The sequence below is a fragment of the Bos taurus genome, chromosome 2, assembly GCF_002263795.3.
Source record: "Bos taurus isolate L1 Dominette 01449 registration number 42190680 breed Hereford chromosome 2, ARS-UCD2.0, whole genome shotgun sequence".
In the NCBI taxonomy this organism is placed as follows: domain Eukaryota; kingdom Metazoa; phylum Chordata; class Mammalia; order Artiodactyla; family Bovidae; genus Bos; species Bos taurus.
The window spans coordinates 11,905,360-11,923,170 of record NC_037329.1 but is presented as its reverse complement, the minus strand read 5'-3'; the positions used below and the strand labels follow the sequence as shown (position 1 = coordinate 11,923,170).

General features: G+C 38.2%; 1 protein-coding gene across 1 annotated transcript in view; it reads left to right on the top strand.

The window, feature by feature from the left end:
• Positions 1 to 3,212: 3,212 nt before the first annotated feature.
• Positions 3,213 to 17,811, top strand: part of ZNF804A (zinc finger protein 804A) — a 347,885-nt gene continuing 333,286 nt past the window's right edge. The window contains exon 1 of the mRNA XM_002685247.6: positions 3,213 to 3,896. Coding sequence (XP_002685293.2) covers positions 3,786 to 3,896 — 111 coding nt within the window. The 5' untranslated portion in view covers positions 3,213 to 3,785. The remainder of the gene's footprint in view (positions 3,897 to 17,811) is intronic.

Below are 17,811 nucleotides of genomic sequence, written 5' to 3'. Positions count from 1 at the left end.
TGGAACCTGGGTTTCCGTTATTATAGGCAGATTCTTTAACATCTGACCTACCAGCGAAGCCCTTATCGTCATTTACTAATTTTAATTTATTGCCACATAAAGGAATGCTTTCTCTCTAAAATGGTGGGGAAGTCCTGATTTCCTTCTTGACTTCTCTGTTCATTTTCAGTAAAATTCAAAGAAAAAAAAATTCACATTTTAATAGAAGAATTCCATTATGCTTAGGAATTGTTTATTGTTATTAGAAGCCAGAATATACAAGGTGGTGGCTTACTTTTCTCTTGAATTTTAAGATTGATGTAGTGATGAGTTCAACAGCAACAAAGCTCATTGGTAATGGCATAATGAATGCCACATAGTGTGATTAGTAGTTTTATTTGAATGGCCATTATGGATATGGCTACTCAATTGAAATGAGTGTAAATAAAAGGAATTGAATTTGCACTCTCTTCTGATATATGTCTGTGCAAGCTCAAGGTGTAGGTACAGAATCTTGCTGATTATACTTAGCATCAAGTAATGTTGAGATAAATTACCTCATGTGTAGAGAAAAAATAAGGATACATTTTATATAACAAAACTACATTCCTTTTAGATCTCAGCATCCTCCATGTATTAGCAACAAATCTATGTTATGTTTATCACCAATTATATACAGGTTTAGATTTTGCAGTCAAAACCTACCCCATCACATCCTCAAGCTTGTAAGTGGTAAAGGTAGACTATTATGACAGTAAAGTGAATCTTTTCTGAGATTATTTTACTAAAGTTTATTTTTAGGATATATACATCATCATATACATGTATATACATCATATGTATGGTATATATTATACATTAACTTTGCCATAGAAACACAATACGGCATTCCATATAGACGATATTCTGCTCCATGGGGCATTCGTGTAATTGTGGTTCCTGAAATGGAAATTGAGCTTCTTGATGTAGACACAGATCTGAACATTTTGTCAGAAGTATTTTGAGAGAAAAATATTACAAAAAATCTAGCTTAGATTATATGACTTGTATAAGCTATCCACTCCAATATTCTTGGGCTTCCCTTGTGGCTCAGCTGGGAAATTCAGCTCCTGCAATAAAGGAGACCAGGGTTTAATCCCTGGGTTGGGAAGTTCCCTTGGAGAAGGGAAAGGCAACCCACTCCGGTATTATGGCCTGGAGATTCCAAGGACTGTATAGTCCATGGGGTCCCAAAGAGTCACATGCGGCTGAGTAACTTTCACTTTTCACACACAGGAAAACTACACTGTTTGATTTTTCACTATGGGGTCTCTTCCATTTCTTTAGGGGATTCTTTAGTTTGAGTCAGTAAAAACGAAGATTCGGTCTCCCGTCTAACAGCTGTAAGTTTCCAAAACTTAAAAAGACATAATGAAAATAATATAGGTCATGAACTGTTCCGAACGTGATATGTACAGAGAATGCCTGCCTCCTCAAAACATAAAGTAAAAATAAAAATAATTGTAATCAAAGGAGCCAAAACGGATTTGATTTGCACACAGTAGCTGGTGAGGAGATCACTTAAATATTTTTTATAAGATTACATTCATACTGAATTGTAACAAATTATTTAGGGATCTGTTCCACAGAGTATAGAAGTTTTGTAAATTCTTGCTTTCTCTTTCTCCCAGGACTTCCATACTCCCCCAAGTGGATATCTGAGAAATTTAGCCAAGTACCTTTAAATAACTGTGACACTTCATAATGAGCTTTGATCAATTCATACCAACTTTTTTCTTTGTTTGAATTGAATCATGACACATGGAGATTTTCCCTTGCATGAATCTAGCACTCCCCTCTTACACCCCTGGAAGGTATAAATTACTCACATGACTATTGCCTCTCTTAAAAATACTCTTTTTCTCTCTCTGCTCTTCCTCTTTCAAAGAGTGAACTCAAACTGGCAGATTCATTTAAGGACCATATTGTAGTTTGCAGAGTAACTGCTATATAAAATCATATATAGGGGACACTCAAAATGGACTGTTTTGAATTCCTGACCTTCAAATAAACAAGACCAACACAGTTTAGATCAAACTGCAGTATGCTCTGACACAGGAGCATCAGAGCGGCTGGAATCTGCTTTAACCAATTAAGCCATTCAAGGCAAAAAGAAAATAAAGCCTTCAGTAAATCCATTGAAGGCACCATCTCCCAGCCTCCCACTATTATCGATCTTTTTAAGTGCGGACTAATGAGTCGTATATATACCTGATGGGATGCGCTCACCCTACCACCTACGAGGAGTTAAACTTACATAAAGAGAGAATCGACTAGGTGAGAGGCAGGGTAGGAGGGCACATTCAGACCGGCGACTACCTTGGCCCCTTAAAAACCTGCGCGGTGGTTTCTCTTCAGGGAACGCGGTAGAACCCATCCCTACTTGCCTAACGAACCCATTAGTTCCTTTGAGAGAGATTTTCCTTTCAGGTCGCTTCTAGGGCAAAGGCTTTTGTTTGCTACCACTCTCTGTAGCGGGAAAAGAACTGTACAGAAATGCAAAGCAAGCTCGTAGCAGCAGCTTCTTTGCGGCAAAGCATCGCTTTCGGTTCTGCTTTGGCAATTTAGGAAGAACCCAGGTTCTCAGGGGACGTGGGTGAGGGGAACTCCGGGTCGAGGAGCACAGAAGCCAAGAATCTTTTTCTTTTTATCCATTTCACTTGTATCCCCATAACATCCCTCCCCACCCCCCAAAACTATCAACACAAATCCCTATGATCTCTACAAAAGGGTGGTGGTGGTGGATGGAGGGACATTTTCTTTCTCTTAAGACTCTCAAAAGGATTCAGCCTCCATCCTAAAAACCACATTAAAAACCAAATAAAATCAAATAAGCCAAACCCAAATGGGTAGCAACTATCTCAAGAGAGAAGCAGCTGCTGGCACCTGCCTGGAAACGCGGCAGTTGGAAGCGGTTAGCTTTTCATTCTGAATTATTATTTATCCCCCTTATCGTCTCCTCCCCCCCTTCCCCGACTGCTAGGCAAGAAATCTCCGTGTTTCCACATTCTCCCCTCCGCCCCCACCTTAAAGGAGTCTCCCACTTCTCGGTCGCGGGCCGCTCTGCCGCCCGCCCGCGGTGCCCGTCGCGTCCCTGGCCCTCTGCCGCCGCGGCGCCGCGCGGGGGGCGGCCCGCTCGTCGCGCGCTCCCACTCGCGCCCGGCCCGGCGCGGCCGTGGGTCCCGGCGGCGGCGGCGGGGGAGTGCGTGGGGGAGGCCGCGGGTGACAGATGTACTCCTCTGACAGCTCTCAGTATCAGCCCAGTGGCTCCCTGCCATTGGCTCAGTGCAATGGACCGGCAACGCCGCTCAATATAATAACACTCATGCCTGCCAGAAGCAGCAACTCCGAGTGCGGGCGCCGAGCGCGGGGGATGCTGCTGTCGCCGCCGCCGCTGCCGCTCGGGCGGCTCCCGCTGCCCGGCTTCGCTCAGCCGCGCGGCCGGCACTGACTCGGGCTGGGCTCCTCTCCGCCTGTCCGGCCCCTCCCAGCCCGGGATCCTCCCGCTGGGAGCATCGCCCTTAGGCGAAATTACGAGAGCAACAGAGCCTGCTAGGGAGAGCGCAGCGAGCATGCAGAGGCGGAGGAGCCTCGGCGCGCAGGGCAGAAGCACGTAGTGAGCCTGTCTCCGGAGGGCGTGCGAGAGAGGCGGCGGTTCGCCCTCCCGGCGGGTCCCTCACCCACCCTCCTCAGCCCCGGCGCGCTGCGGCGGCGGGCGCGGGGTGCATGGAAGCGGCGGCTGCGGCGGAGGAGGCGGCGGCTGCCCCATGGAGTGTTACTACATTGTCATCAGCTCCACGCATCTCAGCAACGGACACTTTCGCAACATCAAGGGAGTTTTCCGGGGCCCTCTCAGCAAGAACGGGAACAAAACTCTGGTAATCGCTTCTCTCCTCTCTCTCCTGTTTAAGAGGGCATTTAGAGGATTGAGGTTACTGTGAGGCTTTGAGGTGTCGCTGTTCAGTCGGGTTTACAGTATATTCGTTTCTTTATCTTGTGGGCGTGGGGTGAGAATTTGGTGTAGAAAAAGGCAGGACTCAGGGAAGCTGTGATCCAAGGCTTCGGTTGACAATTCCCCCAACGCTCCGGACTCTCCACCTCATTTGCACCGGTGAAAATTACCACAGTTTCTCCTTATTTGATGCAAATTGTGTTAACAGGACCTCTTTTTAAGAAAGAAACGGAAATAACCCTAACCCCAAGTGACCCTATAACCTCTGTCGGCTTAGGAAGCTGAAGGTGAATAAGGATGTGGATGTCTTTATGGAGGCAGAGAGCCATGTGACCGGTGGCCCGGGGCAAGTGGCGGGATTGAGTGATGGTCTCAGGAGTTTGTGTTCAGGCTGTCTCTGGAAGGACTGGCAGCAAACTTCTCTAGTGAGAAGTTGTCAGTTCAGAGCTTAACAGAGTGACTACAGAACCCTAGGCCATCAACTTTAAGCTATTGACTCAAAAGAGGTTGTAGATGAGTGTGTGCGGTGAGCATTCTGACACAATCAGAGCCAAAAAGGAAAAACGTGCCAGACAGAGCCCGTGCAGTCCTGGAAGGTTCTCACTGGACCACAGAGCTGCTTTTTTCAGCATTCTAGTATGAAAAGGACTCCTGATTGGTGAGAAATGTGCTGAGCATTAAGATAGTACAGGGCCACAGCTCTTACTTTTTCCTTTCCCATTCCCTCTTAGCTACAAAACCTCCTTGCAGAACTGATTCGCAAGACCTCGTATCTCCTGAGAAGTATACACTTCAATAAAGAAAAAAAAAAGGAAGTACAGGGAAGGCTTATTAGGAGGGAAGACTTATTAGGCTTAGTAAGGCAGAGTAGAGCCAGAGTGAGATGATGGTATGCAAATATATGCATCACTAAAGTCTGGTTCCTTTAGCAAGCAACACCCCCCACCCCCACTATACAAAGTGATGATTGCTTAGCCCTGAATAAGTAGAGAAGTGTAAGGACAGACTCAATTAGTCCAAAAGTAGAGTATTCTTAACTTGCATTTCTTTATATAATCTTAAAATATTCTACATAATTTTTAAAAAAATGTGCTGTGCATGTGTTTTCCAAGAATGAAAAGTTCTCTTCTGAAGTTTTAAGTGAATTCTGACATTGATGTGATTTATTTATTTTCTTTTCTCCCTTGAAATCTCTTGGACACCTTCCTCTCAGCTCATTTAAGACATAAAGAAACAGACTTAGTTTATTGCTTTTATTGTCTGGATAAGATTGTTTACTGTTGTTGATCAAAGAAAATACTCTCCTGTGGTCTTCCAGTAGAGTACCATTCAGAGCAATAGGCACAGGCTGAGGGAATGATGGAAAATATTCTGGCTAGACTCAGAGAACTCAACAATATGTAAAGGTAATTTTTTTAAGGGGGAAACACTGTTTTGAAGAAAGTATGCACTGGTTTGTTTTTTAAGTCATGTTTCACTTATGAGAAAAGACAGACTTATTGAACAAGATCTCATCTCCATAATTATAATAATGGTGTAGGTAATAAAACCATGAAATAAAGTTCATAGGGGAAAAAAAATTATTTGCCAAAACTCAACTTGTTAAAATTCCATAATCTTGATTCTTAAGTCAACTTTGGGCTTCCAACAATGATTGAACTTGATAAGGCTGATATTTGTTGTATGTTTGAAGTTGATTAGTTCTTTATCACTCATGTTGACGAAAGATAGGTTAAAGTGTAGACCTGCCTATTTTATCTTCAAATTAAGATAGATGTTTAAATGAAGCTATCTAAATTAGATGAATAAATCTAAATATATGCAAATGTTAGAAGCAACAAATTCGGTTAAAAAGGCTTAGAAATAGGTCTATCACATTTTTCTTATTTATAGTAAAAAAAAAATTATATGAACTTCATAGCTAATCCTTCAACATTGTGCTTACAAACTGCCCAAGTTTGTGTTTCCTGTGCAAGATATTTATACTGACTGAAATCATGTGGATTTTCATATGTGGTTCCTCCATAATTGAAAATATTAATTTAAAAAGTAATATATGTCATATGTTTACTTTCTGTGTCTTTTGATGATTTGTTACTGAAGAGAATGAGACTCATACCTGTTTTTATAATAGAAGAGATTCTAAATATATCCGTAAATGAATTTTTTAAGGAAATACTTTTCTATACTTACCAAAAACTATATTCTTTACAGCAAGTAGGATGCTATGAGAGCTTATTATAAACTAAAACTTACTACAAGCTAAAAACAGAAAACTGAACCTGAGACTTATCAGAAATAACAACCTTAATAAGAAACACAAATATTATCTTACAAATATATATGTTCCACAATTTTCATGTAAGGGTTTATATTGTCATGTCATAGAATGAAGTGATGAGATCTTTTTTACTTTCTTGCCTATTTGATTTTAACATATTGTGAACTTTGCCTTTAAAAAATCATCACATTTTTGTATTTTGAAATTTGTTAAGTTTAAAGAATTTTAATAATATCTCATTTTTTTTTCCTATTTCAGGAAAAAACATTTTACTTAAAATGTAAAATCCATTTAGGGATTTTTTTTTCAAAGAAATTCCAATTATTTTCAGCCACTGGAAAGCAAATGGATATTCCAAATATTTTTCAAATTCATATTTTTAAAACATTTTATAGTCTTTAAAATTATTGAACTGATTTAAGATAGGCTGTAATTGTTGATACAGTGTTCTTTCATGAATTAGAAGTTATCTATAAAGTTACAGAATAAAACTCAATGTTTAATGACATTGATTAATTGCTTTAGTCCTAAATCTAGAATTCATATTCATACTGAGGAGATTCTAAAAATGTGCAGACCTTTCCAACGGTCATATTATGTCCCTCACACAATAAATTTTTAAGGATACTTAATGACTAAGCCTGTTGTTAACCTTGACCCTATTCCTGAGCCTTTAAATATACTTCTCTTCACAATTTTAACTGAAAATACACAAATCTCAGTTTTGCACGGTCTTACCTCCAAAGACAAAGGTCACTCTACCTGTGATGATTTCTGTTGTAAACAGTATCATATCTGTGATATAGCTTTAATTCCATGGAATAAAAAATTAGCTAATATTTTATTAATGCTCCAGAATATGTCTAAATAAGTTATGTGGTTTAATAGCAGTGAATAAAGTTTACCATCCATGTATTCTCATTGTTTTTACTTAGATTATCTCAAACCACCATTGTGTATGCATTTGTTTATTGGATAAAGACATTCTTTTATATTTATATTTTGCAATTGATCCACAGAAGTTTTTGCCCTAATTATTTAAAAATTGTAATGCAAAATATTAAAAAATATTAAAAAAAATAATTTACATATATATGTAATCACTTTTATTATGGAATTTGGAGTTTGTGGAACTTTGGAAATCATTACTGATTTGTTTGTTGCATTGTCAGTTTGCCAGCATTTTTTTATTTCACAAGAGTTTTATGTCTGTGTAAAGACTATGAAATTCAGAAAAAAGAAGTGCTGATTTGAGGTCAAAAAGTGAGTCACTATTAAAATGCAGATTTCCTGACTCTAGACAAATTTTCTTCATAATTTTTATGCTAAATTAGAGAATCTATAGCAATTGGTACCATAATCTCCATACTGATAAAGAGGTGTAGGTGTCATCTATTGTTTGAGGACATTCTACTTTTCCACTTGTCTTTAGGTGTAAATAAATAGTACCAGACTCACAGAATAGTTTGAATTCAAATTTATTTTATTTCTTGTCTTCCAGTATGTGAACATGGGTAATTTTTGTCTTGCCTAAACCTTGCTTCTGAAGGCTGTCCTCCATTTCCAAAATATTTAGTACCAGGTTTGTTAAGATGTATTGACTTATTAATCATTTCTAAACATATTGTTATTTAGTTCATTCAGATTTACTGAGATGCTTTAATTGCAAAGCACTAGTCTAGGCACTACAGGATCTGTGCTAAGCATTATGCACTAAATATTGTGTTAAGATGTATTCATGTATGTGCCTGTTCATTTTGAACGTGTTGAAAAAATATTCACAAATTTTGACAAGTTTATATGTTTCTTATCACTCAAGATATTTTTATATATATTCATTTTGAAAGTATGAAAAATTTCTTGGATTTTTCCTTTGTGTATACAGGAACTCACTAAAATTAGATAGGTCTTTGAAATATACTCTATAAACTTGTTCTCATTACCATTATAATAATATTATGTCATTCCCTTACACATTTCTGTATCTCCTACGGTTTATAATTTAAAAGGTTCCTCCATCACTAAAACCCATTTATGTGGCACATTTAGGATTGTGCCTAAGACTAAAGAAACAGTTGTTAAATTTGTGCTACTGAGATGTTATCATTGTTAGATTAATATTCTCAAGAATGGTCAAGAATGAAGGTGGATTAGGGTGAATAATATGTGGCTAAACTTCCCCACGCTATAGGCTTAGTCGTATAATCAGTTCTATATTGGTTCCAAGTTTCTTTTCCACTATTATGCATTCAGAGTCAAAGACCATCTTGTGTCTCACTTTTCCGAACTTAAGGTGTCATATATTCTTTGTCATACTTGTTTTGTATTCCAGTAGAGCTTTACAGCATGTGCATTTCCAGAACACATTATTGGAGTGAGGAACATAAGATTGAAATATTGATATTATAACCTATTCAAAAATGTAAGCAGTATTTTAAGACAGATGTTGTCAAGTAATAGCCATGATTCCAACATATCCTTTTTGGTTTATCAAATATTGTGTAAGTTATTTTTGATAGTTGAAATTCAAATAGTGACACGCTATCTTGTGACGTAACTTCTCTGTTATGCACCGGTATTTTCTAGTTTATTGATGACTGTTACTACTTTTGCTGAAAATACAGCAAGAGTTTTGGAGACCACTAATCCAGAGGTTTCAGATAGTTGTGTGCAGGACTAAATTCAGGTGGCAGAAGTAGTTTGTTGAGTATGCGCTGTGTTTTAAAATATTTGAGCTTAAATACCATTCAAAGAGGAATACACTTCACAGTTTGCTACTGTTGATACTATTTTTGTTTTTACTGTTATATAAGTTTATCTAATTATACAGTCCTGATCAATGAAGGCACTTGAATTTTCCATCCCTTGTTTAGTCTGAGAACCAGATTTTACATAAAGGTAGTCAGAAACATTTTCGTCATTCTACCGTTCATGGTACCAACTGTTAGGTAGACAGGAGTCTTCTGAAAAGTTTTCCACATACTCATCTTTCTGTACTGTTTACTATATATTGGCTGGACTGCTTTACAGTGTTTTCCAGATCGTATATCTAGACAAACTTTCACTTAGACCACTGGTGGTTTTGGTAATTTGTGTTGTTTTTAGTCTTTTAAAAAATTAATTTTGAATGTAATTTTATTCTTTAACTTATACTTTTGATAAACATGTTTAACTCATATAGTATACTTAGAAAATAGTTTTTGAAGGTATATATAGGGGAAATCATACTTTTAAATAAATGTAATCATAATACAGGGTTGAAATAATTTTCTCCAGTGGTCTTATTTACCTGAGATAAATTGAAGGCAGTTGTTGTATATAAAGAGTTTGAGTAATCCTTCCAGAAAGAAAGAAAAAATAGTCTTTTTAACCTGTAGTATGCTGAAGCCACAATTCATAGCAATCTGTCACTTTTTTATACTGCTAATTACAATATTGGGCTTCCCTGGTGGCTCAGACAGTAAATAATCTGCCTACAATGCGGGAGACTTGGATCTACCCCTTGAGTATTCTTGGGGATTCCCTGGTGGCTAAGACCACAATGTTAATAATTTTATTAATTCTGTTCTCTAAAAATCTTAGCCTGAAACCATTTGATCTGTTTTATCTCGTCTAAATTATCCTTTGCTTCTGAGAAAATTCTTAGCATGTATACAATATTGTGATCGTGTTTTCAACTGGCAAAGTTTCATTAATTTTATAAATGTGTTACACTACACTTCCTAGCACAGTATAAGATAAAGTGGGATAATAAATAATTAAAACTCAATCCTAGTTGTCAAAATAGCAGAATCCATTACCTGATGTAGTACTCTGGACTCCTTCATAATGGTTTGGCACCATTAGAAGAAAGTTATATACTTTCCTAAGTGTAAGTACATTTAATGTATTAAATGTTTATGATGACAGTGCTATTTTCAAATAATAAGAAAACACTCTTTACTTACATAGCTTTAGAAAAATGAGCTATGCTGACTGTGATGACTGGTTTTAGGTATCAACCAGTGTGAATGAAGTGAAAGAATTAATTGCTCAGGTTTGTCCGACCCTTTGTGAGCCCATAGACTGTAGCCCACCAGCTCCTCTGTCCATGGGATTCTCCAGGCAGTAATACTGGAGTGGGTTGCCATTTCCTTCTCCAGGAGATCTTCCCAAACCAGAGATTGAACCCAGGTCTCCTGCATTGCAGGCAGATTCTTTACCATCTGAGCCACCAGGGAAGCCCTGAGTAGTAGCCAGTTATTTAATCAAAGGCTAATCTTGTTGCTCTGAAGGTATTTTATAGATATAGTTAATGAAGTCTATATTTAGTTGATATCAAATAAAGGAGATTACCATCTATAATGTGGATGGACATTATGCGTTGAAAGACTATAAGAGAAAAAACTGAGGTTTCCTGGTGAAGAAGATGTTCTGCCTCAAGACTGTAGAATCAAAGCCTGCCTTGCATTTCTAGCCTACTGACCTGTCCTACACAAGCTCAACAAACCCACAACCAGAATCAATCCCCAATTACTTAAAATAAAATTCTCTCTCTTTTCCTCCCTCTGCCTCCTCTCCTTTGTCTCCATATAATTTTTCCTCACCAGCCCCCCACACCCCTATAATAGTTCTCTCTCCATCTTTCCTGTTGGTTCTGTTTGTCTGGAGAACCCGAAATGGTACACTGAGGATCAGTTATTATATCTTTTATGTTGTCTCTTACAATAAGACAACTCAATATTTCAAATATAAATCATATCCAATTTCAATTGGATTTAATTGGAAATAGGTGAAATTGACATTGTTAAACTTTTGGGGCTTGAAATGGATAGACCTTAAGGTGGAAAGTTTTTGTTATTTTCCAGAGGAACATTTAATAACCTTATTTTAAATATTTTCCTGGATTGCTTTGTATCCCTCAGTCCGTATCGCTGCCTTCTCGAAAAGTGAAAGTAAAAGTTGCTCAGGCATGTCCAGCTCTTTGAGACCCCGTGTCTTCATGAAAAATATACTACCAGCTAGAAACTACCAGTAACACCACACTAATTGAACATACCCAAGCGGGACATACTGGTCCTTGTTGGAACAAGATGAACTGCACTCCAAGGGGAACCTTGAGACATCTCATGATGAGGGAATAAGGGTGAATTTTATAGGTTTGGGGATAGTGTAAGATGCTTTTCTGAAGTTTATTAAAATACTGTTTTATTCTGGATTGTTCTGTGAAAATGAAGGACCAGTTCTGTGATTGGTTGTCTTAATGCTTTTTCTCTAAGAGGCAAGAGGAACAGAGTTAGGGTAAGGAAGCAGCTTTTGCTTGTTTTGGCTGACAGATGGGGATGTTTCATAACAAAAACAGCGTGTTTGTTTTTGTCTGTCCCCAAACACGGTTGCAAAGTGGTCTTGTTTTTTCCTACTTAACTTTGTACGCATCAGGGACCTTGTCTGGTATTAGTGGATTGTGAGCCTGTGTATGTTTGATCACAGAACCACACCTTACTTTGGGGACTAGACAAGTGTGCCTGACAGTTCCCAGGGGCTTCTCTTTCCTTTCTCAAATATGACATGGATGGTTGCAAGGCAAGACCATCAGAGGAGCATTTCCCGGAAATGAATTCCAGAGCTGGGGAGTTTTAGGGATGAGGGAAGGGAGGAGAATGATTGAAGATTACCAAGCTGGAGTGTGGACGATACTGTCCTGTGCTGGCACTTCCTTAGGAGGACTCTGGGAGATAAACAGTCACCTGTCTCTTGAGAGAGATACAGAAGAAAGGATTTTCAAGAGAGACAAACTTCAGCAGGAGCAAAATGGTGAAGTGAAACTTCAGTGAAAACTCTGAAGCTATAGAGATTTCATTGATAAGGTACCCTTCTGAATTCAAGACACAATCCGAGTGTTTTAAGACATGTAGTGATATAGAGAATTTTGTCATAAGAGAGGATGTAACATAATCCAATGGAGGTTGAAATCCAGGAAATGAAGAAAAATTTGGGAATTCTGGGGTTCTTGTGGCAACTGATATTATTAGAAATACAGGGTAGTTTAAAATTGGTTCTGATAATCCCAGGGCGGGTAGTGATTAGCAGTGGAATGGTGAACCAGGACAGAGGAGAAATCCTGTGGGAGGTACTCAAGAGTTCTTGGGCAGCTGGGATGCCTCCTTTAAGACTGAATTATGTGCAGTCCATGGGGTCGCTAGGAGTCGGACACGACTAAGCAACTTCACTTTCACTTTTCACTTTCATGCATTGGAGAAGGAAATGGCAACCCACTCCAGTGTTCTTGCCTGGAGAATCCCAGGGATGGGGGAGCCTGGTGGGCTGCCTTCTATGGGGTCGCACAGAGTCGGACACGACTGAAGCGACTTAGCAGCAGCAGCAGCATGTGCATGCTTAGTCACTCAGAAGTATCTGACTCTTTGCGCACCCTCATGGACTGTAGCCTGCTGGGCTCCTCTGTCCATGGAGACTTCTCTAGGCAAGAATACTGGAGTGGATTGCCATGCCCTCCTTCCAGGAGATCTTCCCAACCCAGGGATCGCATCCTGGCTTTCTCCCACATTACAGGCAGATTCTTTACTGTCTGAATTATACACAGCCCTATTCTGAGCCTCAGATCTTTCTCCTGACCCTTGTTGAATTATCATGTCAGAGGGGCATTGTTAGTTCTAGTGCACAAATTTCCTTCCGTATTCAGCCCCTGGGAGTAGGGGCATGGGGAAGGTCAGTGTATTAACAGTGATTCAAGGTTACCCCAGCCAAATTGCCTTGTTTTTGTCTTTCAGATAAGAAACACCTAAAGAATTTGATGTGAAACAAGCAAATTTTGTTTGGAGAGAATTTCAAAAGTTGCCAAACTCATTGAATTATGGAAAAGCAAGAGATTTGGACAATAAGTAATAGAGGAGGAAGTGAGACCAATGACAGAGAAAGAAGGGATTTAATGATGAGAGATTTAAACCTGATTTTACTTACAAGTGGTCAAAGACAGGAAGATGAGATATAATATGGAATTCTCTCCTTGTTTAATGAAAGCCTCTCAAGTGACATGATCTAGTGGCCTCCAAGCATATCAGGGGAAATATGGTGGTTGAAAGCATACTTTATAACCAGATGGACTTAAGCTCAGATCGTAAATAGACCCCTGTATCAATTAATAGAGAGTAAGACTTTTAGCAGAATCCCAAACATCAACTCTGTACCTATATAGTATTTTTAATATATATAAATTTTTAACACACTTAAATATAATTTTAATACACTTAAAATATAAAACTATGTATATTTTGATATAAAGTGGCTCAAGAATGTAAAAACTAAAGACTCTGATTTTATTTGTATTTTTCCCTTCATTTGTAAGGTGTTTAGTGCTCCAGCCGTCTTCATTCTAAGTTAGGAAAAATGAGTAAAGAGGACAGATGAAAAGTTGAATATTCTTTTTTTTTTAAAGAAGTCCTGCTCAACAGTGTTTGCTTATATCTCTTTGGCTGAAGTTGTGTTATAGGACCACTCAAGTACAGGGAAGAATGGAAACATTATTAATTAAGCCAGGCACTTTGAGAAGCTCAAGAAAATAAGTGTTATGTTAATAATAATAAAGAAAGAGGTAACTGATCACGAAAGATAAATCTTCCACACCTGTCACTAGCTTTATAATCTTGGTAAAGTTCACCTCTCTATCAGTTATATTATCCTTAAATAGAGATGATATTAATATCAATGCCTACCTAGGAAACAGATTTACGTATCAAATGAGATGAAGCAAGTACAGTAATTCACTCAAGGTTTGACACTAATAAACTCCCAATAAATGAGGGTAGCTGTTGACAATATTTCATGCTGGAACATTCATATCTAGAATCTCATCTATTCAATTCAGTATGTATGAAGTGAAATGAAGTGAAAATCACTCAATTGTGTCCAACTCTTTGTGACCCCAAGGACTTCTCTAAGCCCAGAATACTGGAGTGGGTAGCCTTTCCCTTCTCCAGGGGTTCTTCCCAACCCAGAGATAGAACCCAGGTCTCCCACATTGCAGGTAGTTTCTTTACCAGCTGAGCCACAAGGGAAGCCCAAGAATACTGGAGTGGGTAGTGTATCCCTTCTCCAGGGGATCTTTCAGACCTAGGAATTGAACTGGGGTCTCCTGCATTGCAGGGGGATTCTTTGTCAGCTGAGCTATCATAGGGAAGCCCCTCTTACATAATTTGGACAGTTTTAGTATTGAATAGTATCAAGATTTCTGTTTTTTTCCTGTTTATCCATGACACTTTGTACATATTTATCTTCACCCCAAGAGTCATAAAATCTCCCTTAAAAATGGATTGGGCTCTAAATATTCCAGTAGATAAAGAAATGAAAATCTTATGAACACCTTAGATATAAAAGATTCATTTGGCTCATAAAGTACATGAAACTTATATTTTGTACTTCTAGGATGCTGGTTCTTTAGCAAATCTTGGAATTTCTTTTCACTCTCTTCAATAATTTCGGTAGCTGTGATTCCTTTGCAATGTCTTGGATCACTGCAGTTCTGGTGTTACAGAGTTAATATTTACACTAGGGGGCGACATAACATTTCCTCTTGCTCATATAGTAAATAATCATACATTAATAAATTTGTCAGCTATAGGGTTATCACAGTTTATTAACCAAAACTCACTTTAAAATTTTACCGACAAGTCAGTACGGAAATGCAAAACAGGTGTGATGTATTTGCTATATAGTTTACTTGTGTACTTCCTCAAATAATTATTCTTGGCCATTCTTTACTTCAGTCACATGAGATACATGTAGTAATATGGAGCTAGCATAGCCTTGATGTCTAACTATAGCCTATTATATCATCATTCTTGGCTGTGAAAGTATCAGTTTTCATTCTTGAATTTGATATTTTTGGTTTCTTCTAAGTACCTCCAACCTACTAGATTTATGATTCTTAATATCCCATTTATGTCATAGTTATCTTACAGTTAGTTGTTATAGTTAATTTGTAATTAAATTTGATTGACATTTTCAGGGACTGCATTATTAAGCAAAAGGAAAGTGGACTATGAAGACCATTACTTGTTAAAACAAAAATAGCTATAGCACAAAATAAAAAAACATGTCAAATTGTGAAATCTAACCATTAATTTCATGATTGACACATGATATTAGAGAATAGCTAAAAAATATCTGAGACTCAAGTTTCCCAGTTTTACTAAAATTTAATGGATTTTTCTCCATAGAAATTGGGATTAGGTTTCCTAGGGAAAATGTACACAGTGCATGAAATAAGACAAACTGTTCTGCTTGTGTTACTAATCATTGTGAAATTATTGATACAACATGAAAGATGCATTTTTTATGGATCAAGATTTAAAGGAGTTGATACTATGATATGTGCTGCTACTCAAAAGCTCCCAAGGTTTTGTTTTTTGTTTTTTTTTTTTTGGTGGAATAATATTAATAAAATTTCAGATGTTGCATGTTACATATTGCTGTCCTGGACAGCCACATTTAAGACAATCTATTAGCCTATTATTCCACAGAAAGTGTTTGTGACCTAAATAATAGTCATAGTAATGATAATAATGAATCAAAACAAATTGATCCTCTTTGTACAGTGCTTAACATAGCTGTAAGCATGATTTGATGATGTAAGGAAAAAAACCTACAGAGATTATTAATTATAATGTTAAATTATTTTAATTAAAATACTGTATCAATAATTCAGTTTACATATGCTATACTATGAGTAATTATTCACCTTATAGGCATTAAACATGCCAACTATTTTGACTTATTCATAAACTGCCAATACAATTATGTCAGCTATAGATACTATAGGTCTTGTGAGAAATTCTTCTCTTTTCTCTCAGTACCTTGCATAAAATAAGTACAATATCTATTCTTGGACACAGGCAAAATGGACATGTTCACACACAGTAAAATCAAGCACACACCTGCTTTCTCTCTCTTTCTTTACCCCTCTAACTGATCCCCTGCCTCCTTCCTTCTCTCTTTCTCTCTAATTCCTCTCTTGCTACACTCTGATTGTATTCTAGATGAACAGAGAGCGTATTGTTTTTCCAGTTTCAGGCTGTCTGCATGTTTTTTTCTCAGGCAGCACATAGAATTCTACTAGCAATTCTGGCCAGATCCAGACAGCAAAATGATGATTTACTTGAAAAGCAATTGAGAACTCCCCTTCCCCCCACCTCAGCCACCAGATATAATATCAGAGATCTGAAAATAATGCTGGAAAGATTTTGAGAAATCTGAAGCAACTTAATGGCCCACATTCCACTGAATGGCCACAGTCCTAGGAATTAAGAGTAAGTAGAGAGAGATGGCTTCTCAGGCGGTGCAGTGGTAAAGAATCCACTTGCCAATGCAAGAGATGCAAAAGACACAGGTTCGATCCCTGGGTTGGGAAGATCCTCTGGAGAAGGAAATGGCAACCTGCTCTAGTATACTTGCCTGGAAAATTCCATGGACAGAGGAGCCTGACTGGTGGGCTACAGCCCATGGGGTCGCGAGTTGACACCACTGAATACACGCATACGCAGACACAAAGAGAGAAGGAGAGAGAGACAGAGAAACAGAGAGAAAGGAGGGAGAAAGAAATAGAAAGGAGGGAGAAAGAAAGAAAGAAAGGAAAAAGTAAGGAAAGAAGGGAAAGAAAGATCATTCGTTCTTCTTAGGCAATAAAGAAGAATATAAGCTAATAGATGAATGTATATCAATTTAAACAATTAGATGATGGTACATTCAGATTTGCCTGGGATTATCCCAGTTCAGATTGTTGTCCTGGTATGGCACTGCCTTTAACTCTTAGAATTATTCTGACTTGGATGATAATCTATATGGTTATCCTGCTAAACAGAGAAACATTTAGAGTGACAGGAATCTGGCTGGATTGTTTCTTCATTCTCCACCCTGGCTTGACACCCACTTTCCTTTAGGATCTGTTGGTTCTTATGAGAATGTTATCTACAGATGTGTTTAATGTTCTACTTTGCTATTTTTCAACAACAGTGATATAGGATCAACAATAAGTTGCAGTGATAAAAGGAATGTAGTTATTCTTTCTCCCCATCTTTTGGCAGTTTGAGTTTAGCTGCATCATGGAAGAAGGGCTGTTCAGAGGCAGGATGATGCAGAGGCACAGGGTCCAGGGGAGATCACTCGGGGCAGCTGCAGTAGATGAAGAGGAGAAGGGAGCCAGAGTGTGTTTCCAGTGGCCACATACCAGCCAAGCCTTGTCTGTGAAAAGTTCCTGGGGCTGAAGTGTTCCAGCTGCAGTGTTCCAAGTTATTTTAGTGGCAGAATTTTGCCCAAACATTGCCAGTTTTGGTTCCTCAACAAGCCTCCTCTAACAGGGTCACCTTTGAATCTGTCAGCTACCTAATAGTCTTCCAATAAATGTATCTTACGCTTCATTTAATGAGTTAATTTTGGTTATTTTTAGCTGAGAAACCTGACTAGAATTAGGACAACTGTAGAACTGCAGGTTTGTATTTTTTTTTTTTTTCTGAGGATGTGAAACATTACATCTAGAGCATTTTGACAGTGTTTCACTCTCTCCTCTGCT